Below are 26,851 nucleotides of genomic sequence, written 5' to 3' on the forward strand. Positions count from 1 at the left end.
TAGGTCCGAGATGAGAAAAACATTTTTCACACAGAGAGTGGCGAATCTCTGGAATTCACTGGCACAGAAGGTAGTTGAGGCCTGTTCATTGGCTGTATTTAAGAGGGAGTTAGATGTGGTCCTTGTGGCTAAAGGGATCAGGGGGTATGGAGAGAAGGCAGGTACAGGATACTGAGTTGGATGATCAGCCACGATCATATTGAATGGTGGTGCAGGCTCGAAGGGCAGAATGGCCTACTCCTGCACTTAATTTCAATGGTTCTATGTTTCCCTCTACGCACCCCTCTCCCACCCATCCCTCTCTCCCCCACCCCCCTTCCCTCTCTACGCCACCCCCTTCCTCCTACCCCTCTGTCCCTCTTCCATCACTCCCCCTACCCCTCTCCACCTCCCTCCCCACTCTTCCACCTCTCCCCCTTCCCCCTCCACTCTCCCTCCCCACTCTTTCCCCTCTCTCCCCCACCCCTCTCCCCCTCCCTCCCTCCTCCCCTACCTCCCCATCCTCCCCCTCCCCCACATATCTCTTCCCATCCCCCTCTCTCACCCCCTACCCCGCTCTCCTTTCCCTCCCAAATCTGTCCCATTTCCTCCACCTCCTCTCCCCTCCCTCCCCTCTTCACATCCCCCCCCCCTCCCCCCACCTGTGTGTTTGGGGGTTGGTTAATATGAGTTTGATGCCGCAGCCCCCCCTCCCCCCCCCTGCAAAACGCCGTTGGGGAAACAGACCCAACGGGTCTGCACTTGGTCTAGTATATTACTAAAACTCTCATCTTGTTTGTCTCTCTGTCTGTCTCTGTATGTCTCTCAGTCTGTCTGTCTGTTCCAGGAATGACGGCAAAACGGTACACGATAGTGCTAAAATTTTTGGACCAGCTTACTCACCATTGTCCTGTGGTGTGGTGTATCAAAGATTCGTTCAGATTGCTGGTATATTTTACAAGTTATTCACATTTTAAACTTTACAAAATCCAGTTTGAGAAAAATCACTTGCACTGGCAGTTAGCAGGGTATGTCACAATGGGATGTCATGGAAATAAACTGCCTGTCAGCAGTGTTCCACCCCACAATGACATCACAACGGGATCACATTTACATACAAAAACAGCAGCTTCCACCTCACAATGACGTAGGGAGGGGTGAGGGGTTATGGAGGGAGGGAGGGAGTGACTGAGGGTAGGGGAAAGAAGAGGGAGGGAGAGGTGAGGGGGGGAGAGATGAGGGAGGGAGTGGGGGAGGGGAGGAGGAGAGGGGAAAGAAGAGGGAGGGTGAAGAGGAGGGGGAGGGAGTACTGGGGGATGAGGGAAAATGAGCCGTGCCTGCGCAGTTGTGGGGCTTTGGTGGAATATTGCGTTGGGAGAACGGGTTGCATGGGGGGCACATTTTAAACTTTACTAAACCCCACGTTGTCAAAATTCACTTGCATGCACTGACAGCAGCTTATGATGTCACAATGGGATCCCCAACCTCATTTACATAAAAGATTGCTCTTTTCAAAAACATTTGGTTACAATGTTAACAAAGACAGGACTACAAGTGCAATGAGAGATTTGTTACATTGTTGTAAGGAGAGGGAGGGAGTGCGGGAGGGACGAGGAGAGGATTGTTGTTTAATGTTATTTAAACAGATGGAGGGAGAGGAGGGGGTAGGGAGGGGAGAGGCGTTATGGAGGGAGGGAGGGAGTGACTGAGGGTTGGGGAAAAGAGAGAGGTGAGGGAGGGAGTGGGGGAGGGGAGGGGGAAGAAGAGGGAGAGTGAAGAGGAGGGGAATGGAGTGCTGGGGGATGAGGGGCCTGCGCAATTGGGGCTATGGGTGAGCGGTGGAATATTGCGTTGGGGGAATGGGTTGCATTGGAGGAACGGGTGAGTGGTGGAATATTGCGTCAGGGTAACGGGGCCCAAATGGTCCCACTTGGTCTAGTCCAGGGGTTCCCAACCTTTTTCATCCCGTTTACCCCCTGGCAACTTTTCGTAAGTAAATTTACCCCCATCCTGTTTTGTTCAGTAATTTGAGTTTAAACTTCTACCATAATAAAGCAACTGACAAAGGGGAAATTTTAAAATACTGTTTTTAACAAATTTAGAGTCAATAAATTTACTCCCTGGGTAGGTGAAATTTACCCCCTGGGGGGAAATTTACCCAGGTTGCGAACTCTTGGTCTAGTATATTTGTCTATATACTATTAAAACTGTGTGTGTGTGTGTGTGTGTGTGTGTGTGTGTGTGTGGGTGTATGTCAGATTCGCCCTTTGATTCCTTGGTCCGCCTGCACCACACGCTGAAGCTCCGTCATTTTTTCCATTTTGCTAGCTAATTCACTTTTACATTCACTCATGCACTCCTCAAAACATTTGCACATTTTTATGTACACATTTTTATTAAAATCCTCCACCCCCCCCCCCCCCCCCACTCACTCATTTTGTCGCAGAGTGGCTCCATTAATGCATTCATTCCACAGTGAGTTCAGTTCGGTAACAACACCCCCCCTCCCCCCACCCCCGTACTCGGGGTCTGAAGCATGTTCAGGGACCAGACCCAACGGGTCTGCACTTGGTCTAGTATATTACTAAAACTCTAATCTTGTTTATTTCTATGTCTGTGATTCTGTCTGTCTGTCTGCCTGTCTGTGTGTATGTATGTCTGCCCATGTGATCCTGAAATTACACGAAAACAGTACATGATAGCGCTACAATTTTTGATCCACCTTACTCACAATGGGATCTCATTTACATAAACTGCCCGTCAGCAGTGTCCCACCCACAATGACATCACAATGGGATCTCATTTACATTAAAAAACAGTCCGTTTTAAAAAACACAGCAGCGTTCCATTCAGATTGATGTTATATTTTACAAGTTATTCAAATTTTAAACTTAAAAAATATATATTTTCACTTAAAAAAAATCTAACTTTTCACTTTAAAACTTGCCCTGCCTGTTGCAATGCTACCTAATGACAGAGTACCCAGTGCAATGAGAGATTTGTTACATTGTTGTAAGGAGAGAGAGGGAGTGGGGGAAGGGGAGACAGGACTCCCAGTGCAATGAGAGATTTGTTACTTTGTTATAAGGAGAGCGAGGGAGTGGATGATTGTTGTTTAATGTTATTTAAACATTGTGTTTAGTGGGGGAGCAGGGAGATAGAGGGAGAGAAGGGGTGTAGGGAGGGGAGAGGGGTTATGGAGGGAGTGAGTGACTGAGGGTAGAGGAAAGGAGAGGGAGGGAGAGAGAGGTGATGGAGGGAATGGGGAGGGGAGGACGAGAGGGGAAAGAAGAGGGAGGATGAAGAGGAGGGGGAAGGAGTTCTGGGGGATAACGGGAAATGAGCCGCGCCTGCGCAGTTGGGGTCTATGGGTGAGTGGTGGAATATTGCGTTGGGGGAACGGGTTGCATTATGGGAAACGGGGCCCAATGGGTCCCACTTGGTCTAGTTGAGAATATAAAAGGGTGTAGCATGTGGCTAGAAGATCAGATTCAGCACCATGTGTAGGAAGGAACTGCAGATGCTGGTTTAAACCGAAGATAGACACAAAAAGCTGGAGTAACTCAGCGGGACAGGCCGCATCCCTGGAGAAAAGTAACGTTTCAGGTTGAGACCCTTCTTCAGACTGGAGCAACACCATGACTAGATTCAGCACCATGTTCTCCTTCGATGATGAACCAAGAAGAAATAAGATTGTTGTGACAAGACTTGAAAGAAAATGAAGGGAATAATTACTTCTAAAATTGCCCGTATATTCAAGGCCAGTCATTGGTGGTTAGGAACTTTCAAGATGTTTGTAAACCTGCATTATATTCATCTTGCACAGGAGGCTCCTAGTGTAGAAACCACAAAAGGACACAGTGGGCAGCACATTTGCACAGCGGTAGAGTTGCTGCCTTACAGTGCCATAGAAACTTACAAAATTATTAAGGGGTTGGACAAGCTAGATGCAGGAAGATTGTTCCCGATGTTGGGGAAGTCCAGGACAAGGGGTCACAGTTTAAGGATAAAGGGGAAATCCTTTAGGACCGAGATGAGAAAAACATTTTTCACACAGAGAGTGGTGAATCTCTGGAACACTCTGCCACAGAAGGAAGTTGAGGCCAGTTCATTGGCTATATTTAAGAGGGAGTTAGATGTGGCCCTTGTGGCTAAAGGGATCAGGGGGTATGGAGAGAAGGCAGGTACAGGATACTGAGTTAGATGATCAGCCATGATCATATTGAATGGCGGTGCAGGCTCGAAGGGCAGAAGGGCCTATACTGCACCTATTTTCTATGTCTATGTTTCTATGTATATATGTTCGCCTTGTGAACGCAAGCATTTTCTCCGGGTGCACCAGTTTTCTCCCACACTCCAAAGACGTACAGGTTTGTAGGTTCATTGGCTTTGGTAAAATTGTAAATTGTGCCTATTGTGGAGGATAGAACTAATGTACGGGATGTACTGTACTTCTGAAGAAGGGTCTTGACCCAAAACCTCACCTATCCATGTTCTCCAGAGATGTTGCCCGACCTGCTAAGTTACCGCAGCACTTCTTGTCCTTTTTGTGTATTTACCAGCATCTGCAGTTCTTTGTTTCTGTATAGTGTAGAAGCCATTTTAGCAGAACATTTTTCAAAAGAGCCGAAATTAATAATTGAGGAAGGTGGCAGAATACTTTTAGCTTCATTGATTGTGTGCCTGGAAAGAGTGAATCCGAGTACTGGTGTAATAGTACCCCACCTCTGATCTCTTAGCATCCTTGTCAATGCACATTCCGCTCTCCCCTCCACAAACACTACTTTTTGTGTGCCCCACTCTCCCTCCAGTCACTGGGCAGTGGGCAGGTGCTATAGACCTGCACGGGAAGGTAGACGCTCCCGTCCCCACGAGTCTCGGGCAGATGGGACTCGTCAGCCTGGGAAGGAGGACAGAGGGAAGAGGGGAGAGAGAGGAGGAGAGAGAAGAGGGGAGAGAGAGAAGGGAGAGAGAGAGGGGGAGAGAGAGAAGAGAGGAGAGAGAAGTGGGAGACGGGAGTGTGGGGTCCATTTTCCCACACAAGCCATAGGTGACTGGGCAATCTGAACCCAAGCCCCAAGTTGAAAGCGGCCGAAGGTGTGCATCCCTCGGGACAGCCCCCACTCTCACGGCCACCCTCCGCGGGCTGCGGGTCGGGTGGAGCGGAGGTTTGGGACAATGTTCATGCTTTCACAGTGATGTGATGGACACGGGGATCTGGACCAATCGCTGACAAGTCCGGCCCCCCGGCAACGTCATGTCCGTTATTGGACTTTTCTGTTGAGCGGCAGTCAGTCCTTTGGCTTGTAGGCGACGCCGCCTTTCAGGTAGGTGGCATTTGTACAGAGCGGCCATTCTGTAAGTTTGCTTTTAGGCGACGCAGCTATTCGGTTTGTTGGCTTTTAGGCGTCCCGCCCTTTCGGTTAGTTTGCATCCCATCCTTTCGGTTAGTAGGCGTTTCGTCTTCGTAATCTTTCGGTTTATTGGCGTTTCGGCCTTGTTTCCATTCGGTTCTTTGGCATCGACTTCTTTGCTTCAGCCTCTCGTCCGTCGGCGCCACGTCCGCACACGCCTGCGACGGCGCTGATGCCAAACTGTAACGGCCCTGCTGTACCTTTGGACCGATCAGCGACGTGGAGAGGGGGGACGTGCTGCATGGGCAACAGCCTGTCCTCCATATGACATTGCCCAGGCTTGCATACTACCAGGATGCATCACCCATGGACAGTCATGACCGAGGGGGGCCTACTACTACTCTCCCTCTAGTCACTTGCAAAAGTGGTTTCAAATTTCCAACATTTTGGCCCAGCATTCACCATGACGTTTCTCATCTCAGCCTCTTATTTCGATTTCATGGTCTGAAGTCAAATAGCTACTCCATTATTCTTCCTGTTATGGATTTCATTTCCACTCTAAGTCAAAGGGTCATTGTCTTGAAAATTGATGGCAGGGAGCAGATTTAACCATTTATCATATCTTTTAGAACTACTGCTTTGCATTCCTGTGCTAAATCTTTCTATTTGGAATGTTAACTTTGTATTGTAGAATCTCCTTGGGCTGAAAAGATGATTCTTGGCTTCTCTTACCTATTACTCATTTTGTATCTGTCTCCCCGCACATTAAAAAAAAGAGACATAAGGAACTCATGAGCTACTTTGTCACTAATGTTGAGTTAATCAGTCCAGCTATCTTACCCTTTTCACCCTTACCCAAGCCCACCGTCAAAAATGGCCAGGTTCCTCCATTTCATAATCCTTGCCTTGTTTCTGGATTTTTTTTCTGGGTTCTTTATCTCCTGTGGTGGTATCTCAGTCCTCAGCGCAAAACAGTGGCATAGCTGGCCGAGCCGCTGCTTCGCACGTTCAGGTTCCTGGGTGTGCATATTTCTGATGATTTGTCCTGGACCCAGGACATTGATGCAATCATAGAGAAAGCCACCAAAACCTCTACTTCTTTAGAAGAATGAAGAGATTCAGTATGTCGACCAATACTCTCTTGAACTTCTACAGGAGTACGAAAGAGAGCATATCGACTGGTTGCATCACCGTCTGGTTTGGCAACTCAAACCCCCAGGAACAAAGGAAATTTCAAAATGGGGTGGACACTGCCTGGTCCATCACAGGTATTGACCTTCCCACTATCGATGAGATCTATAGGAGGCGCTTCCTCAAAAAGGGATTCAGCATCATCTATTACCCACGGTACCTGACCGCGCTCTCATCTCACTCCTGCCTTCGGGAAGAAGGTATAAGAGTCTGAAAAATGTGAATTCCAGATTCAAGAACAGCTTCAGCTCCAACAACCATTAGGCACATGAACACTGCAAGTACCAACTAAGCTATTGATTACAAACTCTCTTGGTTGCATCTAGGGACATTGGGCTTATGTTTTGCACTAACATTTAAAAAAAAATTAATTCAACTTTTCTATTGTTCATTATGTCATCTATGAGTACTGTGTTTACAGGCCTGTTGTGCTGCTGCAAGTAAGAATTTCATTGTTCCGTTTTGGTACATATGACAATTAAATACTTTCAGCTCTTGAATTTTATTAACCTCAACACAACATTCTGGACACCCGTTGAGAAGCAAAGAGTTTGGTGTCCTCAATTGCAAGACAGTAATTTTTTTATTGAATGTTACTTCAAATCTCAGTCCAGAAATTTGAGTATGACTCTTCAGGACGGCGATGAACACGAATAGATTTCCAAACAATTGCAACATTCTGAACATCACAGTATCTTTACATACCCGATTCTACCTGGAATCATTATATCTGATAGATGTAGAAAATGACCTAGAACAAGTAGAAGACAAGCTTGAAAATGTTCCTCTTGACCACGTTAGGCAAGCAAAATGAGTCCAAGGATCATGTAGGTCTTCTTTAATGTTATACAATACCTACCACTTTTACTTTATCTCCACCCTAGTGCGAAACAAATGCACGGCTGATGCAATTTAACAAGATTGCTTACAAGGCCTTGACCTGCAGCCTGTTCCAGAGGTCAACACAAATGCTGGAGTAACTCAGCGGGTCAGGCAGCATCTCTGGAGAAAAGGAATAGATGACGTTTCGGGTTGAGGCCCTTCTTCAGACTTAGAGTCAAGGGAGAGGGAAATTAGAGGTATGAAAAGGTACAGAACAAACCAGATCCGGCCAGTTCCAGAGGTCACCATTCACTGGAAGAAGAAATCTGTTTCAACATTTAAACTGGTTCTTTCAGTAACTTGAGATGGTGAACTCCTATTTTTCCCTGACCTGTTCAGTATTCTGCAGGAGTATTTGAGTGCTGACTTGTAAACAGCCTTTCAAAGAAACCTTCAAGTAAGGCTTACTTTGATCCTTGTAGCTCCTCTAACCAACTCCTCGCGTTAGCAACAAAATTGAGTGGAGGCACTTTTTATGTGAGTTAGAAGTTTGTAGATTCAAGCTCCATTCCAAATGTACAATGTAGGTTGCTTTTTATCTGCAGCCTTGTTGGAGTGGTGGTTGCCACAATTACTGGCTGTTGGCATTTGGATTAAAATTTGCATTAACATTTGCATTCAGAAGCCCCATAAAGAAAAATCAGTAGGGTTTTCCATATATCCTGCCAAATATTAACCGATCAATCACAACTACAAAAATGCATCCTAAGGACATGCAGATATTTTTCTTCTTGCATTATTTTGATAGAAACAGGTAGCTCTGTTACTGGAGCAGTTTCATTGTCGGGAAAGAGCCTTGACTTTGACTTTCATTTCCACTTAATATTTTAAACTTGGTTCTCTGAAGGTAGAGGGAGTGAAGGTTGAAAGTACCTGCTGCGGCTGCATTATCTAGACATGGCGGAAATATTGAGAGTATTGAGAGCTTGGATGGGGCATCTTTTAGAGATACAGTGCGGAAACAGGCCCTTCGGCCCACTGACCAGGGATCACCTCGCACATTAGCACTATCCTACACACTCGGGACAATTTTTCAATTTTACCGAAGGCAATTAACTTACAAACCTGACTGTCTTTGGAGTGTGGAAGGAAACCAGTGCACCCGGAGAAAACCCACACAGTCACAGGGAGAGCATACAAACTCCGTACAGACGACACCACTAGTCAGGATCGAACACAGATCCCTGGCGACGTTACGCAGCAACTCAACCGCTGTGCTACTGTGTTGCCCCTAATCATGGTCGACATGGACGACTTGGGCCAAAGGGCTTCCGTGATGTCTATGATTCAAAAATGAATAGATTTCTATATAGTTTCTGTGCATCTTGTGGTACGGAAACTAAAGCAGAGATAATTTGAGTATACAGAGGAGAAAATTAAAATCTTGTTAATCTTGTAAAGTCTTGTTGAGTTTTTAACCCAAATTCCAATAGCCAACAATTCTGGCAAATCTTGTTTACCTTTATTCTCTTTTGCCCACAGTTTTATGTAGAACGAACCAATGCAGAGGAGTTCTTGGAAATATACAAAGGAGTTGTTGCTGAATACAATGTAAGTAGGAAGTAGGTTAAGGCAGATGAACAACATTAACAAATCATGGAGGGTGGGAGGAACTTTTAATGCAAGAGCACAAAATGTACAAATGAACTAATTTTGACAATGAACGGATGTCTGGACTGTGTAAACTATCTACCTTATCATGAGAAATGCACATAGAATAAACTAACTTGAAACTCCTTGATTTTTTTCAGCTATATTTTAGTTTAAGCATCTACTAACTTTCAAGCGTACATATTTAAGAGAATGCACAATTATCTTTCTGTCTACCGTGTGCTTATGGGGTCATAGATTGCAATGTAGACACAAGGAACAGCAGATGCTTGTTTACAAAAAAAGATTCAAACTGCTGGAATAACCCAGCGGGGCAGGCAGTGTCTCTGGAGAACATGGATAGGTTCTTCAGTCTGAAGAAGGGTCTCAAACCAAAATGTCATTTGTCCATATTCTTCAGGGATGCTGTCTGACCCGATGAATTACTCCAGCACTTTGTCTTTCTTATAGTTTACATGTCTGGGTCCAGCCAGTTGGTAGTCCTGAGTCGGTTGATGTCGAACAGCACCGCTATTAGGGCTCACAATTGGTTTGAGTTAAAGTTGTCAGCTTCAATAGACCAAATCTTGTTTTCTCTTGCCTGTAACTCAATGGTTTGCATTAAATATTGGACTTCTCTAAATGCACTGTCAAACACAGAAGTTGGGGACTTACTGATAAATTTGTAAATCAGATCTGTCAATTGTCTTCATCATGGACATGAAGAGTTATTAAGAAAAATAAATTGACACAGTGGCACATCTGGTGGAGCTGCTGCCGCCTCACAATGCCAGAGACCTGGGTTCAATCCCAAACTTGGGTACTGCCTGTGTGGAGTTTGCAGGTTCTCCCTGTGGCCTTCTGTGTTACCTTTGGGTGCTCCAGCTTCCTCACAAATCCCAAAGACATGCGGGTTTGTAGGTTAACTGGCCTTTGTAAATTGCCCCCTGGTGTGCAGGGAGTGGGTGGGAAAGTGGGATAACTTAGAACTAGTGTGAACGGGTGATTGATGGATGATGTGGACTCGGTAAGCTGTAGAGCCTGTTTCCAGGCTGTACAATTCAATCAACCACCATTTTTAAGCTTGCAAAGCATCAACCCCCAGTTTTACTAGCTGAGATCAGTGGGTCCAGAGATGCACAAAAAATATATATTGAATGTGTTTTAAAATCAGAAATTAACAGTTGATAATTTTGCTTTGTTTTGTATCCAAAAACGATGCTACAATGTAAGAATACAAATAAAATTGTTTAGGGTGAGGTGAGGATGGAAGAAATGATAACTTTTCATACTAATATGATTTGATGTATTTCTACAGGCTATGGTAATTGAACTATGTTCAGGCCCTTGCCTGGCCTTGGAATTACAGGGAAGTGAGGTTCAGAAGTCATTTAGAGAATGCTGTGGACCATCTGATCCTGTAAGTTATGGTCAAGTTGCAAATAAGTTACTGTATTTTACCAGTTGGTAAATTGAAAATGACAGAAGTGGCACATTTTTCATAGCAGGTCTTGTATGAATTACCTTTTATTCAGATTTTTTTTTAAATGACAGATTACCTGTCAGTTCCATGCAATATCAATATTTTGTAACAGATTTCCTCTATTTTACAATGGATGTTCAATTCCATAAAGAACAACATTGTTCTGGCAGCTATGATTAATGGTTTGAGCATATTCAGTTTTATTTTGAAAGAGAAAGCCATTTATCTAATGTCCTTCAAATTAAAATCCTGTCATCTATCTATTATTATATAAAACTCTCGCCCCAGATTCCGAAACGGAACTCCGTCCGGCTGCCTGCCTGCCTTTCGATTCGTTCCCGCCGTGCGATGTCACAATGCCCGATGCTCGCAGACGTCCAATCGCGATGCCCGAGGCTCGCAGACGTCCTATCGGAACGGATCCATTTACATGTACGGCTTCCGGCCTGGCTTCCGGCCACATTTCTTCCATTGATTCCCTGCAACTCCGAAACCGGACGCAGAATCGCCGACATCTTTTCCATTTCGGTAGAGATTTCACTTTTCTTTCTAAGTATCCGCTCCTCATTACATTCCGTCGTGTTTAAGTACACGTTTTTAATCAAATCCTTCCCCCCCCCCCAAATATTTCAAAACTAAACTGGCTTCTCACTCATCGATTCAGCTTCAGCACCAGCCCCTGCTGAACGTTCCATCGTGTGATGTCACAATGCCCAATGCTCACAGATGTCCAATCGGAATGGATTCATTTACATATGCCTATGCAGGAGCCCAAGCCCATGGTGAACGTTCCATCGTGTGATGTCACAATGCCCAATGCTCAAATACATTATTGCCATAGAGAGGGATTACAGAGAAGGTTCACCAGACTGATTCCTGGAATGTCAGAACTTTCATATGAAGAAAGACTGGATAGACTCGCCTTGTAATCGCTAGATTTTAGAAGATTGAGGGGGTATCTTATAGAAACGTTTAAAATTCTTAAGGGGTTGGACAGGCTAGATGCAGGAAGATTGTTCCGGATGTTGGGGAAGACCAGAACAAGGGGTCAAAGTTTAAGGATAAGGGGGAACGCTGAATCGCCGACATCTTTTCCATTTTGGTAGAGATTTCACTTTTCTTTCTAAGTATCCGTTCCTCATTACATTTCGACGTGTTTAAGTGTACGTTTTAAATCAAATCCTAACCCCCCCCCCCCTCCCCCAATATTTCAAAACTAAACTGGCTTCACACCCACAGAAGCTTCACCAGCCCCAGCCCCTGCTGAACGTTCCATCGTGTGATGTCACAATGCCCAATCTTCACATACGTCCAATCGGAATGGATCCATTTACATATGCCTATGCAGGAGCCCCAGCCAATGGTGAACGTTCCATCGTGTGATGTCACAATGCCCGAAGCTCAAATACATCGTTGCCATAGAGAGGGATTACAGAGAAGGTTCACCAGGCTGATTCCTGTTATGTCAGAACTTTCACCACTTAAAAGTGTAATGCCCCAACGCAAAAGTGTAATGCCTCCTCCCCCCCCAGTTTTTCAAATAAAAACTGGCTTCTCACCCATACAAGCAGCCATTTCGGTAGACATTTCACTTTCCCTTCCAGCTATCCACTCCTCATTACATTTCGTTATGTTTATGTACCTTCTCCTCCCCCCCCCCCTCCCCCCACTCATTTTGTCGCCTCCTGCTGGCCAGCGACCATAACGGTTGCTGGCGCCCACAGCACAACCACACGCAACGCTATTTAAAAACGGCCTTTCGGGAACTGCTCTACTTCGAGGACCACGTCTCCCGTGGGGGCTGCGGGTAGGCAACGGCTGCGTTGGGGCATTACACTTTTAAGGCTCTGTGTGTGGGGATGCTTCGTGTGTGTGATGCCGCCCCGCCACCCCCCCCCCCCCCCCCCGAGTTGCCGAGACGGACCCGACTTCGACGACTTCAAGATACGCTATTTTAAGACGGCCGGGACCCGACTTCGACGACCACGTCTCCCCTGAGGGCTACAGGTTGGGAACGGTGTTTATACACTTTTCCAACTCTGTGTGTGGGGGTGGTTAGTGTGTGTGATGCCGCCCCCCCACAGTGGGGGCTACGGGTAGGGAACGGCTGCGTTGGGGGATCAGACCCAACGGGTTTGCCATTGGTCGTCGTGTTTAAGTGCACGTTTTTAATCAAATCCTTCACCCCCCCCCCAATATTTCAAAAATAAACTGGCTTCTCACCCATAGAATCAGCACCAGCCCCAGCCCCTGGTGAACGTTCCATCGTGTGATGTCACAATGCCCTATGCTCACAGATGTCCAATCGGAATGGATTCATTTACATATGCCTTTGCAGGAGCACAAGCACTTGGTGAACGTTCCATTGTGTGATGTCACAATGCCCAATGTTCAAATACATCGTTGCCATAGAGGGAGTACAGAGAAGGTTCACCAGACTGATTCCTGGATGTCAGGACTTTCATATGAAGAAAGACTGGATAGACTCGGCTTGTACTCGCTAGATTTTAGAAGATTGAGGGGGTATCTTATAGAAACTTACAAAATTCTTAACGGGTTGGACAGGCTAGATGCAGGAAGATTGTTCCAGATGTTGGGGAAGTCCAGAACAAGGGGTCACAGTTTAAGGATAAGGGGTAAATCTTTTAGGACCGAGATGAGAAATACATTTTTCACACAGAGAGTGGTGAATCTCTGGAATTCACTGGCACAGAAGGTAGTTGAGGCCTGTTCATTGGCTGTATTTAAGAGGGAGTTAGATGTGGTCTTTGTGGCTAAAGGGATCAGGGGGTATGGAGAGAAGGCAGGTACAGGATACTGAGTTGGATGATCAGCCACGATCATATTGAATGGTGGTGCAGGCTCGAAGGTCCGAATGGCCTACTCCAGCACTTAATTTCAATGGTTCTATGTTCCCTCTCCGCACCCCTCTCCCACCCATCCCTCTCTTCCCCACCCCCCCTTCCCTCTCTACGCACCCCCTTCCTCCTACCCCTCTGTCCCTCTTCCATCACTGCCCCTACCCCTCTCCACCTCCCTCCCCACTCTTCCACCTCTCCCCCTTCCCCCTCCACTCTCCCTCCCACTCTTTCCCCTCTCTCCCCCACCCCTCTCCCCCTCCCTCCCTCCTCCCCTACCTCCCCATCCCCCCCTCCCCCACATCTCTCTCCCCAATCCCCCTCTCTCACCCCCTACCCCGCTCTCCTTTCCCACCCAAATCTGTCCCATTTCCTCCACCTCCTCTCCCCTCCCACCCCTCATCCCATCCCCCCACCTGTGTGTTTGGGGGTTGGTTAATATGAGTTTAATGCCGCAGCCCCCCCTCCCCCCTGCAAAACGCCGTTGGGGAAACAGACCCAACGGGTCTGCACTTGGTCTAGTTATTATATAAAACTCTCGCCCCAGATTCCAAAACGGAACTCCGTCCGTCCGTCCGGCAGCCTGGCCCACTCCCTTTGCATATGCCTATGCAGGAGCCCCAGCCAATGGTGAAGGTTCCATCGTGTGATGTCACAATGCCCAATGCTCAAAGACATCGTTGCCATAGAGAGGGATTACAGAGAAGGTTCACCAGGCTGAGTCCTGTTATGTCAGAACTTTCACCACTTAAAAGTGTAATGCCCCAACGCAAAAGTGTAATGCCTCCCCCCCCCCAGTTTTTCAAATAAAAACTGGCTACTCACCCATACAAGCAGCCATTTCGGTAGACATTTCACTTTCCCTTCCAGCTATCCACTCCTCATTACATTTCGTTATGTTTATGTCCATTTTTTTCTTTGAAACATTCTCCTCCCCCCCCCCCCCTCACTCATTTTGTCGCCTCCTGCTGGCCTGCGACCATAACGGCTGCTGGTGCCCGCAGCACAACCTCACGCGACGCCATTTAAAAACGGCCTTTCGAGAACGGCTCTACTTCGAGGACCACGTCTCCCGTGGGGGCTACGGGTAGGCAACGGCTGCGTTGGGGCATTACACTTTTAAGACTCTGTGTGTGGGGATGCTTCGTGTGTGTGATGCCGCCCCGCCACCCCCTCCCCCCCCCCCGTTGCCGAGACGGACCCGACTTCAACGACTTCAATATACGCTATTTTAAGACGGCCAGAACCCGACTTCGACGACCACGTCTCCGCTGGGGGCTACAGGTAGGGGACGGTCTTTATACACTTTTCCAACTCTGTGTGTGGGGGTGGTTAGTGGGGGTGATGCCGCCCCCCCCCCCCAGTGGGGGCTACGGGTAGGGTACGGCTGCGTTGGGGGATCAGACCCAACGGGTTTGCCATTGGTCGTCGTGTTTAAGTGCACGTTTTTAATCAAATCCTTCACCCCCCCCCCCCAATATTTCAAAAATAAACTGGCTTCTCACCCATAGAAGCATCACCAGCCCCAGCCCCTGGTGAACGTTCCATCGTGTGATGTCACAATGCCCTATGCTCACAGATGTCCAATCGGAATGGATCCATTTACATATGCCTTTGCAGGAGCACAAGCACTTGGTGAACGTTCCATTGTGTGATGTCACAATGCCCAATGTTCAAATACATTGTTGCCATAGAGGGAGTACAGAGAAGGTTCACCAGACTAATTCCTGGGTTGTCAGGACTTTCATATGACGAAAGACTGGATAGACTCGGCTTGTACATGCTAGAATTTAGAAGATTGAGGGGGTATCTTATAGAAACTTACAAAATTCTTAAGGGGTTGGACAGGCTAGATGCAGGAAGATTGTTCCAGATGTTGGGGAAGTCCAGAACAAGGGGTCACAGTTTAAGGATAAGAGGTAAATCTTTTAGGACTGAGATGAGAAAAACATTTTTCACACAGAGAGTGGTGAATCTCTGGAATTCACTGGCACAGAAGGTAGTTGAGGCCTGTTCATTGGCTGTATTTAAGAGGGAGTTAGATGTGGTCCTTGTGGCTAAAGGGATCAGGGGGTATGGAGAGAAGGCAGGTACAGGATACTGAGTTGGATGATCAGCCACGATCATATTGAATGGTGGTGCAGGCTCGAAGGGCCGAATGGCCTACTCCTGCACTTAATTTCAATGGTTCTATGTTTCCCTCTCCGCACCCCCTCCCACCCATCCCTCTATCCCCTTCCCTCTCTACGCCACCCCCTTCCTCCTACCCCTCTGTCCCTCTTCCATCACTCCCCCTACCCCTCTCCACCTCCCTCCCCACTCTTCCACCTCTCCCCCTTCCCCCTCCACTCTCCCTCCCCACTCTTTCCCCTCTCTCCCCCACCCCTCTCCCCCTCCCTCCCTCCTCCCCTACCTCCCCATCCTCCCCCTCCCCCACATCTCTCTCCCCATCCCCCTCTCTCACCCCCTACCCCGCTCTCCTTTCCCTCCCAAATCTGTCCCATTTCCTCCACCTCCTCTCCCCTCCCTCCCCTCTTCACATCCCCCCCCCCTCCCCCCACCTGTGTGTTTGGGGGTTGGTTAATATGAGTTTGATGCCGCAGCCCCCCCTCCCCCCCCCCTGCAAAACGCCGTTGGGGAAACAGACCCAACGGGTCTGCACTTGGTCTAGTATAACTTATAAAAGTCTGATCTTGGATGTTTACTGGTGGGTTTGCTTGCTTGCTTGCACTTTTTCTTTCATTCACATCTCCTCGAAAACCTGACGCGGTAACGGTGAACATTTTACATATTCCGGTAGAGATTTACCTCATGATTCAAAAATCCCCTCATCTGAAAATTTCATTCATTATTTCCCAACTTTTTTACGAAAATTGTTCACCAATCTGACATCTTTTTAAAACCTAACGTGCTGAAGCGAGCTGGATGATGTCACAATGCCTTTGCTCCTCGCAGTAAGCTGCGCAGAAATTTCAACGCGCAGGGGCAGTTTTCCACGAGCTGCGACATTTCCGCTGCTTTTCACCATCCTCAGATCGCTCCGGGCCTCGCTCTGGTCCACGCCGGGGGAGGAGAGGAGGGAGGAGAGGAGAGAGGGGGAAGGAGGAGGAGAGGGGGGGGGGAGGAGGCCCTTCCTCTCTGCCCCTCCCTCCCTCTCTGCCCCCCCTCCCTCTCTTCCCCCCTCACTCTCTAGGGAGTGGTGGATATTGGGAGCTATGGGTGAGTGGTGGAGTATTGCGTTCGGGAACCAGCCCTCCCATGTGATGCCGCGCCCCCCCACCGCTCAATCTCTGCCTCCCTCCCTCTCCCTCTCTACCTCCCTCCCTCTCCACCCCCCCCCCCCTCTCTAGCCATGCCTGCGCAGTTGGGGGTTATGCATGAGTGGATAGGGCGGGGGATGGGGTAAAAGGAGCGAATGAATAATATTAATATAATATCAAGGGAGGGGGGGTTATTGTGTGTGGGGGGTGGTTAGTGTGTGACGCTGAAGGCCGCCCCCCCCCCCCCCACCGCAACCGCGCGTTGAGGGAACGGGACCCAACGGGTCCCCCTTGGCCATATTTTTTCTTTAGAAGTAACTGCAATATCTGATTTATAAAATTGTCCTTCCTGTAAAGGTTGAATTTTCACAGCTAATAATTTTAAACCGATTCTGTTTTGTATAATATTCTTGGATTCATTGTCACAGATGCTCTGGAGGCCAAGTCTTTGGGTATTTTTATAGCGGTTCTTGATTAGTAAGAGCATCAAGGTTATGGGGAGAAGACAGGGGAATGGGATAGAGAGGGAAAAAATAGATCAGTCATGATCCAATGGCAGAGCAGACTTGATGGGCTGAATGGCCTAATTCTGCACCTATGTCTTGTGGTGTAATTCAACACAATAGAATGAGTAATTTAATATTATGGCTTAAAAGATTTGACAATCTGAAGCTGCTATAAACTGTCTCATCAATTCACTAATTTCAGGTTTCTAGACAAACTGAGAACACTGTCAAAGAATTTCCCCAGAGAACAGGAAGAGGAGAACTAAAATGTATTCAATCTTGGCATCCTTATTTGACTCAGGCATTTATTGTAAAGGGTACCATCTGAGCATAAATTCAAAAGTACCAGAGACTATAACCTTTTCAAAAAGTGGCAAAAACAAGCAGGATGGTGATCAACTGATATATCTATATTACTAAAAGTCTGTTCTTGACCGGTTTTGGCCTTCTGTGCTGCGATTTCCGAGAGAACGCCGCCACCTACGGCCGTCATTTTTGGCCACCTTGCTCAGAGCCCCCCTCCGCCGCATGTGTGCTGAGGATATTTCCCGTCGATTAAAACTGACAGAGATATTAATGTTTTTACAAAATTCCACATTCTCTCTGCTGCCTCCGCTGGCGGCAGGGGGGAGGGACTATAAAACCAGGAAGTGGTGTGCCACACAGTCTCTTCAAGATGAAGGAAGGCAGAGGGTCACGTTTCTCTGAGCTGTGAATAACACTGAACACATGTCTACTCAAATGTAAGTGCCCTTAGTGGTTCTAAAATGCTTGCAGAATGTGTCTATTGGTTCTAAAGTTTGCAAAAAAAGCATCTATTGGTTCTAAAGCTGGCAAAAAAATGTCTATTGGTTCTAAAGCTTGCAAAAAAATGTATATTGGTTCGAAAGCTAGCAAAAAGTGTCTCTATTGGTTCTAAAGCTAGCAATAATATGTCTATTGGTTCTAAAGCTTGCAAAAAAAATGTCTATTGGTTCTAAAGCTCGCAAAAAAAGTCTATTGGTTCTAAAGCTTGCAAAAAGTGTCTATTGGTTCTAAAGCTTGCAAAAAGTGTCTCTATTGCTTCTAAAGCTTGCAAAAAGTGTCTATTGCTTCTAAAGCTTGCAAAACGTGTCTATTGTTTCTAAAGCTTGCAAAAATATGTCTATTGGTTCTAAAGCTTGCAAAAAAAAGTCTATTGTTTCTAAAGCTTGCAAAAAATGTCTATTGGTTCTAAAGCTTGCAAAAAAAAGTATATTGGTTCGAAAGCTAGCAAAAAGTGTCTCTATTGGTTCTAAAGCTAGCAATAATATGTCTATTGGTTCTAAAGCTTGCAAAAAAAATGTCTATTGGTTCTAAAGCTTGCAAAAAAAGTCTATTGGTTCTAAAGCTTGCAAAAAGTGTCTCTATTGGTTCTAAAGCTTGCAAAAAGTGTCTCTATTGCTTCTAAAGCTTGCAAAAAGTGTCTATTGCTTCTAAAGCTTGCAAAAAGTGTCTATTGTTTCTAAAGCTTACAAAAATATGTCTATTGGTTCTAAAGCTTGCAAAAAATGTCTATTGGTTCTAAAGCTTGCAAAAAAAAGTCTATTGGTTCTAAAATGGTTCATACGAGTGCTCCAGAAAGCGCCCCCCCCCCCTCCATCCCCTCCCCCCTCCCCCCCCCTCCCCTGGTTTGCTTGGCTTGGGTGTGTCTTGAAGTTGAAAGGCACTACTTACTGCAAATGGTGGCTTGGTAGCTTTGGCTTGAAGTTGAAAGACACTATTACTGCAAATGGTGGCTTGGTTGCTTTGGCTTGAAGTTGAAAAGCACTACTTACTGCAAATGGTGGCTTGGTTGCTTTGGCTTGAAGTTGAAAGGCACTACTTACTGCAAATGGTGGCTTGGGTGTGGCTTGAAGTTGAAAGACACCACTTACTGCAAATGGTGGCATGAAGTTGAAAGGCACTACTTACTGCAAATGGTGGATTGGTTGCTTTGGCTTGAAGTTGAAAGGCACTACTTACTGCAAATGGTGGCTTGGTTGCTTTGGCTTGCAGTTGAAAGGCACTACTTACTGCAAATGGTGGATTGGTTGCTTTGACTTGAAGTTGAAAGGCACTACTTACTGCAAATTGTGGCTTGAAGTTGAAAGGCACTACTTCCTGCAAATGATGGCTTGGGTGTGGCTTGAAGTTGAAAGGCACTATTACTGCAAATGGTGGCTTGGTTGCTTTGGCTTGAAGTTGAAAGGCACTACTTACTGCAAATGGTGGCTTGGTTGCTTTGGCTTGAAGTTGAAAGGCACTACTTACTGCAAATGGTAGCTTGGGTGTGGCTTGAAGTTGAAAGACACCACTTACTGCAAATGGTGGCTTGGGAGCTTTGAAGTTGAAAGGCACTACTTTCTGCAAATGATGGCTTGGGTGTGGCTTGAAGTTGAAAGACACCACTTACTGCAAATGATGGCATGAAGTTGAAAGGCACTACTTACTGCAAATGGTGACTTGGGTGCTTTGCCTTTAAGTTGAAAGGCACTACTTACTGCAAATGGAGGCTTGGGAGCTTTGGCTTGAAGTTGAAAGGCACTATTACTGCGAATGGTGGCTTGGTTGCTTTGGCTTGAAGTTGAAAGGCACTACTTACTGCAAATGGTAGCTTGGGTGTGGCTTGAAGTTGAAAGACACCACTTACTGCAAATGGTGGCATGAAGTTGAAAGGCATTACTTACTGCAAATGGTAGCTTGGTTGCTTTGGCTTGAAGTTGAAAGGCACTACTTACTGCAAATGGTGGCTTGGGAGCTTTGACTTGAAGTTGAAAGGACACTACTTACTGCAGATGGTGGCTTGGGTGCTTTGGCATTAAGTTGAAAGGCACTGCAAATGGTGGCATGAAGTTGAAAGGCACTACTTACTACAAATGGTGGCTTGGGAGCTTTGACTTGAAGTTGAAAGGCGCCTCTTACTGCAAATGATGGCTTGGGTGTGGTTTGAAGTTGAAAGGCACTACTTACTGCAAATGGTGGCTTGGGTGCATTGGTTTGAAGTTGAAAGGCACTACTTACTGCAAATGGTGGCTTGGGTGCTTTGGCTTGAAGTTAAAAGGCACTACTGTAAATGCACTTACTTCCTGTTTGCACTATATATTGATTTTAGATAAAACGCTACCACTTACGGCTGTGATTTTTGGCCATCCTACTCAGTCCCCCTCTGCTGAGCAGGTGCAGAGAATTCTTCCCATCAATGAAAAATAAAAGTGTTATTATTTTTTTTTTAAATGTTGAGAATCTCTCTCCTGTCAATCACTCCATGAAAGCCACACCTTTTCCGGTGGGGGGGGAGGGGTTATAAAACCCGGAAATGTGGGTGTGGCTCAGTCTCTGCAAGATGGAGGAGGGAGAGGTCACGACTCGCTGTCTTTAGTGTCTTTGCACTTGAATTTGGTGGCCTTGCACCCTGCTAGAAGTGGTAAGAAACTGCACTTGAATTTGGTGGCCTTATACCCTGCTTGAAATAGAATTTCAAGGATTAGCCGTGAGTCAACTACCAGCCCACCAGCTGTGAGTGAGTGAGTTGCCAGCACAACAGGCTTGATTGACTGAGACGCCAGCCCAAGAATCCATTTGGCGCACAATTTGCATACTAGCCCTCTGGAAACCAGTCCCTTCAACCCACAACACCCATACTAGCGCTCCAGAAAGCCCCCCACCCCAACAGGCCACCAATATTAGAATTGGTGGAGAGGTGGAATATTGCGTTGGATGACCAGCCCTCCTGTGTGATGCTGGGACCCAACGGGTCCCACTTAGTCTAGTTGGTATTTAAAAATCCTGCTGAATGATAGTTTGTGGTTTTGTAAAATGGTTGCATGTCCAGCTTGTTGATATAAACTGTGCCACCTCAGGATAATACAATCAGCGGGATGAAGCCCATGAGTTGCACTACAGAGATCAGGAAAGTAGGTTCTCAACACTATTTTTGTTCATTATGCCACAAAGATTAAGAAAAAGTTAAGAACTTTTAATTTCATTTTAAGCAAAGTGAAAAAAACATGTCGAAATCAGAGCAGCGTTAAAGGATTCCCACCATTTGGCTGCTAAAATGCGAGAGTGTAAACCATGACAGGTATACTTACAGCTGTAATCAGGTGAATTTACAAAATAACAGGTTGGCTCTGAGAAAATTGACTTCCAATGAAGGAATGAAAAGAAGAACATTTCTTAACTGTGTTGCAAAAAGCACTAGATTGGGTTACATATAAGATTCTATTTTGTGTGAAGCCATGTAAAAATGTGTTGGTGAGAAACAATGAAATGAACAAAACATTGGCACCTGTCATTCCTTGTCATTGTAAGTATATGTTATGAAAGTATTGCGGTTCTGGTACTGCATTTTGGTGATGTAAGGCATTTCATTGCATAACAACTTTGGCTGTTTGTTCACATGCATTCTGTCTTTTCTTTTGTCAAAATTGCTTCATACATTTGCAGGCAAATGGGACTAGCTTAGATGGGATATTTTGGTCAGCATGGATTAGTTGGGCCTGTTTCCGTGCTGTCGGACTCACTCACAGCCTCACCCTCTAACCAGAATAAAGCCCATTGCCAGATGTTAACCAATGTTATTTAACACTACTTTAATCCAGATTTTAAGGTCTACTGTTATCTTATTACTTGTGTGCAGGAAATAATTAGTAGTAACCAACCTCACTAATTAGAGGCAATACCCGTGGAGAGAGAAGCTTTAGTTAACGTATCAGATTAATCTTTTATCAGGTCTTTGTTGGGCATGGTTTGTTGCACCACAAGCATGTATATCATGCTCCCTGACATTGAGCCATTGAGACAATAAGATGCTTTGGCCATAGAGCATCAAAAGCTGGTGGGCCATTGGCTGAGAGCACAGGAAATGACTTCCTGCATGCAATTTCATTAGGCCAACATTTTCAACATTCTAATACTTGTGTTAATCAGTTTTGTTCATCAGTGACTGTACAAATTTAGGACTTGATACAGGTTGTGAATTGTGTGGCTAAAATAAACTTTCTTAATATTATGAATTCTCCAAATGTTACAATGAAGAAGTCCCTCCATCCAAAAAGATGTTCATCAAAATGTTCATCCAAGACGTGACTGTCTAATGTGCTTTAGGTGGTTAGAAAGCTCTGTTAAGGATCCCTTCATGACATTAAGCCATTGAAATTTAGTGGCACGGCGGTACAGTTGCTGCCTTACAGTGCCAAAGACCCGAGTTCGATCCTGACTACTGGTGCTGTCTGTATGGAGTTTGCATGTTCTCCCTGTGACCGTGTGGGTTTTCTCCAGGTGCTCCGGTTTCCTCCCACACTCCAAAGACGTGCAGGTTGGTAGACTAATTGACTGGTAAAAATTGTAAAATTGTCCTTAGTGTGTAGGATATTGTTAGTGTATGGGGTGATCGCTGGCCTACACGGACTAGGTGGGCCGAAGGGCCTATCTCCACATTGCATCTCTAAAATAAAGTTTTGATATTACAGCCAACTTTCAGGAAAGTTTTGATATTTCAGCCAAGCCTCGCTCTTGTTTACTATGATCACCACAATGCAGTGCTAAGATATTACCCTTAGAGACTTGGGAGTAGGCATTAATGGTTTCAAGGAAGACTTTTGTCAGTAAAATGGATTTGTAATGTGGCACACTGCAGTTAGTTTAGTTTAATTTAGAGATACAACGTGGAAACGGGTCCTTCAGCTTACCGAGTCCACACTGACCAACGATCACTAGTTAAATGTTATCCCAGTTTTGCATCCTACACATTAGGGGCAATTTATAGAAGCCAATTAACCACCAAACCTGCACGTCTTTTGAATGTGGGCGGAATCCGGAGCACCCGGGGAAAACCCATGCGGTTACAGGGAGAACATACCAACTTCATACAGTCAGCTTCCGTAGTAAGTATCGAACCCGGGTCTTTGGAGCTGTAAGGCAGCAACTCTACGCTGTGCCACTTTGCTGCTGCTGCTTGAGAAGAAGGCAGAGTCTATCTATATTTCATTTGTGAAATGTTCCTCGGAGATACCTAAAATGAGATGTTTCAGTGAAGGGTATTCTTTATTGGGTATTTTCTATTTTGGGGTGGTCTTGGTTGTTTCTTATTTTGGACTTTTAGAATGACAGCTACCCCTAAGCTTACTCTCATGTTAGCTGATATTGTTAGCAATTCTCTCCTCAACTATTATCCAAACCTACCACCATTACTCTCACTTCAGAAAAAAAATCTTGGCCCTTTCTAACCAGACAAAACATGACTTCCACTCCAACATTTCCCTCTATTTGATACTTGGTAAAATCAAAAGGAAAAGTGCAAAAGTCTGCTTAGCAAACAGTTTTATCACTCTGTTGAATCATGAAACGTTCAAGTAAATATGTCAAAACATTATACAAAACAAATGCTACTAAAAACTCAGAATGCAATATCCCAATGCTTCAAGTGTACTGTGAATAACGCAATTGATTTTTCTAACAATTGTTCATTGTAGTTTAAAAGTTTATTTACTTAGAAATTAGAATTTACAACCATCCGAGCATGTGATGCTGTTACTGTGCAGCATAAAACATTGTTAATTGCAATAACAATTGGCCATTCTACTCCCACCTTTTACAAGCGAACAATTATTGCCTTGAGAAGTCGTTGCTTGGACTGTATTGCTGCACGATAGATATGGATATTTGAAATCCAAATGAATTCCCTGTTATCAAAAATGGTTTTTGATGTGTTTTTTTTCCACAATAAACAAAAACCAAGAATGTTGCTATGAGGAAGCTGAAGTTAAAAAAACAAGCTACTCAGGATCACAAGACACCCTGCTCTAAAATAATCCAGCTCTCTTGCCAAATTGAGGAAGTATATTTCTTTATCCCATGAAACTTTTCATCAAAGTTGTGAAATCAAGTTGGAGAATTAATAAGAGATAGACTCAAAGTGCTGGAGGAACCCAGTGGGTCAGGCAGCATCTCTGGAGAAAAAGGATAGGTGACATTTTGGGTCAGGATCTTTCTTCAGAATAAGAGTTTAGTTTTAACCTGAAACGTTACCTATCCTTTTCCTCCAGAGATGCTGCCTGACCTGCTGAGTTACTCCAGTCCTGTCTATCTTTGGAATAAACTGGCATCTACAGTTCTTTGTCTCTACTCTGGAGAATTAATCACCTTAGATTTACAATTGGATGGGGACTAACCAGCCAGAAATATTTAGTTTGACGTCTAAATAGAGTCTGAAGAAGGGTCTCAACCCGAAACGTCACCTATTCCTTTTCTCCAGAGATACTGCCTGTCCCGCTCAATTACTCAACCATTTTGTGTCTATTTTCAGTGTAAACCAGCATCTGCAGTTCCTTCCTGCAGAAATATCTAAAGTTGTGTTTACCAGAAGGCTGTGAGGGGTCAATAATGGAAAGATATTTTTGAACTTCCTTCTGCATGTCTGTAAATGAGGAGTAGAAGTGGAGGAGGATTAATGTTTGATTCCTGGAACTTGACTCTGGTATCATAAAAGAGGCATCTGCCGAATTGCTAATGATCTACCACAAGCCCTCAGTGACCCACATCAGGAGTTCATGAGTGCCGCAGACTCATAGTTTTTTTGTAGTCATAGAATCGTACAACATGGAAACAGGCCTTTCAGCCCAACTTGCTCATGCCAACCAAGATTTCCGTTAACTATTGGATGCAGACGATCTCTAACTTTTTTTGTATCTTCTAAACATGTTTTTATAACTAGTAGTAAATTGAGGGCAATATTTGCAAAGTTCTTCCGAAGTAAAACCGGCAGACGATGGTGCCAAGGATAGTGATGTCGAGGATTTTAGTGTAACAGAGGCAATAAGGAGGTGACTGATTCTGGTGTAGCACTCTTGGCTTTATGAAAAGATCCATCTGCTAATAGCACCATCAGCTCTCTTTACCATGCTCCTCCTCTGACAAAACTTTTTTGAATTAAACCTTTACTTTACTTTACTTTAGACTTTAGAGATATAGCATGGAAACAGGCCCTTCGGCCCACTAAGTCCATGCCGACCAGTGATCACTCCCTTCACTAACCTACACACACTAGGAATAATTCTTACAATTTACCGAAGCCAATTAACCAACAATGAGTTTTGGGCATAAAATGAAGGTGACTATTTTAATGCAAAGGAATCTCCAAATGACAACCGTGATAAGAAAGCATTGCCTAATGTTACTTTTGCGGTCAATGGGGCCTACATTGACTTTAATAGACATCCGCAAATTAATTTCAGAGTATGAGGCCAAAGCTAAGGAAACAGGTGATGTACATTGATTATGGTCAATCCAAGGCATTTCTGCAGCAGTCGATGCTGAGCGGACAAGGCATTGCAATAAAATAATGCCCTGAATACTTTCTGAAGAGGGACCCGGCATGGGGGGAGAGCGCCGAGAGATCAAAGAGGAACCATTAGGACTACATTGAACACTTGGTTACTTTTGTCGTCGCCCTATCTGTGGCGACTCTTTGCATACTTTGTGTATGCTATGCAAGGAATTTCACTGAGACATGGCACGTGTGATAATAAAGAATCATTCAAGAAGGGTCCCCACCCAAATCGACGCCTAGTCATTCCCTCCACAGATGGTGGCTGACCGCTGAATTACTCCAACACTTTGTGTTCTAGTCAAGATTCCAGCATCTGCTGCACCTTGTATCTTCTTGAATACTTAAGGTAGATGAGCTCTCTTTTACGGTGCCCACAACTGGCTCCTCATTCTACTGAGCTGCTTCTGGTCTTCCCTGTTATTTCTCTGCTTTTCCAAAGAGCATTCGGAGGCAGAGGTGAAACAAAAGTGATCAATGATGGTGCATCTTCATATTAAAAAAAATAGATTTGGAGATACAGCATGGAAACAGGCCCACCGAGTACGCACATACCATCAATCGCACACATTCGCACTAGTTCTATTTCCGCATCCACATCCCCACGGATTGGGTGTGATTTTACAAAGGCCAATTAACCTTCAAACCCACACATCTTTGGGACGTGGGAAGAAACCCATAAGGAGAACATGCAAACTCCACACAGGCAGTATCCGAGGTCAGGATCGAACCCGGGTCTCTGGTGCTGTAAGGCAGCGGCTCTACCAGCTGCGCCACTGTACCGCTCTTTTTATTAATAAGCAATGGGATGGAAGATTTAGTTCCTGATATGAAAAAATATATTAAAAATAATTTGAGGTCAACCAGCAGTTTGAATAGATGATTCTGCCTCATCCCATTTAAAAAATAAAAAGCACTGGCACAAGACACCTGCTAGAAAATACACTACATGTTGCCAAACAAGTTCAGCCTGCAGTAAATCATGCACTGAAGCATGCCAAGATCATGAGTTCCTCTTCCAAGCAAACAAGGAGCATTATTCAAGTTAGTTATTTAATGGTGTAAATGCTAGTTCTGAACAGCAGAGTATAGGAGGAAGATCAAGGACAAGAAGATTTAGACTCATGAGATCCAAAACGTGGCCTAATTGGATTGCAAATTGGCTTGGTGATAGGAGGCAGAGGGTGGTTTTCTGCTTGGAGGTCTGTGACTAGCGGTACACTGTCGGGATCAATGCTGGAACCCTTGCTGTTTGTGATTATATATCAGTGACTTGGATGTGAATGAAGGAGGAACATTCAGTAACTTGGTGGAAGAGTGAAAAATTGGTGCTGTTGTGGCAATGATCAAAGTTGCTTTAGGCTACAACAAGATATAGATTAGGTGGGCGGATCATTGTCAGAAAGAATTTAATCCCAACAA

At 45.3% G+C, this 26,851-nt stretch overlaps 1 protein-coding gene across 3 annotated transcripts in view; it reads left to right on the plus strand.

Moving 5' to 3' along the window:
- Positions 1 to 26,851, plus strand: part of nme7 (NME/NM23 family member 7) — a 125,009-nt gene that overhangs the window by 82,883 nt on the left and 15,275 nt on the right. For 2 of the 3 annotated variants that reach the window (XM_033033020.1, XM_033033017.1), the window contains exons 8-9: positions 8,889 to 8,957; positions 10,315 to 10,416. The exons of the other annotated variant lie outside the window; for it this stretch is intronic. In XM_033033020.1, coding sequence (XP_032888911.1) covers positions 8,889 to 8,957; positions 10,315 to 10,416 — 171 coding nt within the window. The remainder of the gene's footprint in view (positions 1 to 8,888; positions 8,958 to 10,314; positions 10,417 to 26,851) is intronic. 3 annotated transcript variants of the gene reach the window in all.

The sequence above is a fragment of the Amblyraja radiata genome, chromosome 14, assembly GCF_010909765.2.
Source record: "Amblyraja radiata isolate CabotCenter1 chromosome 14, sAmbRad1.1.pri, whole genome shotgun sequence".
Lineage (NCBI taxonomy): Eukaryota > Metazoa > Chordata > Chondrichthyes > Rajiformes > Rajidae > Amblyraja > Amblyraja radiata.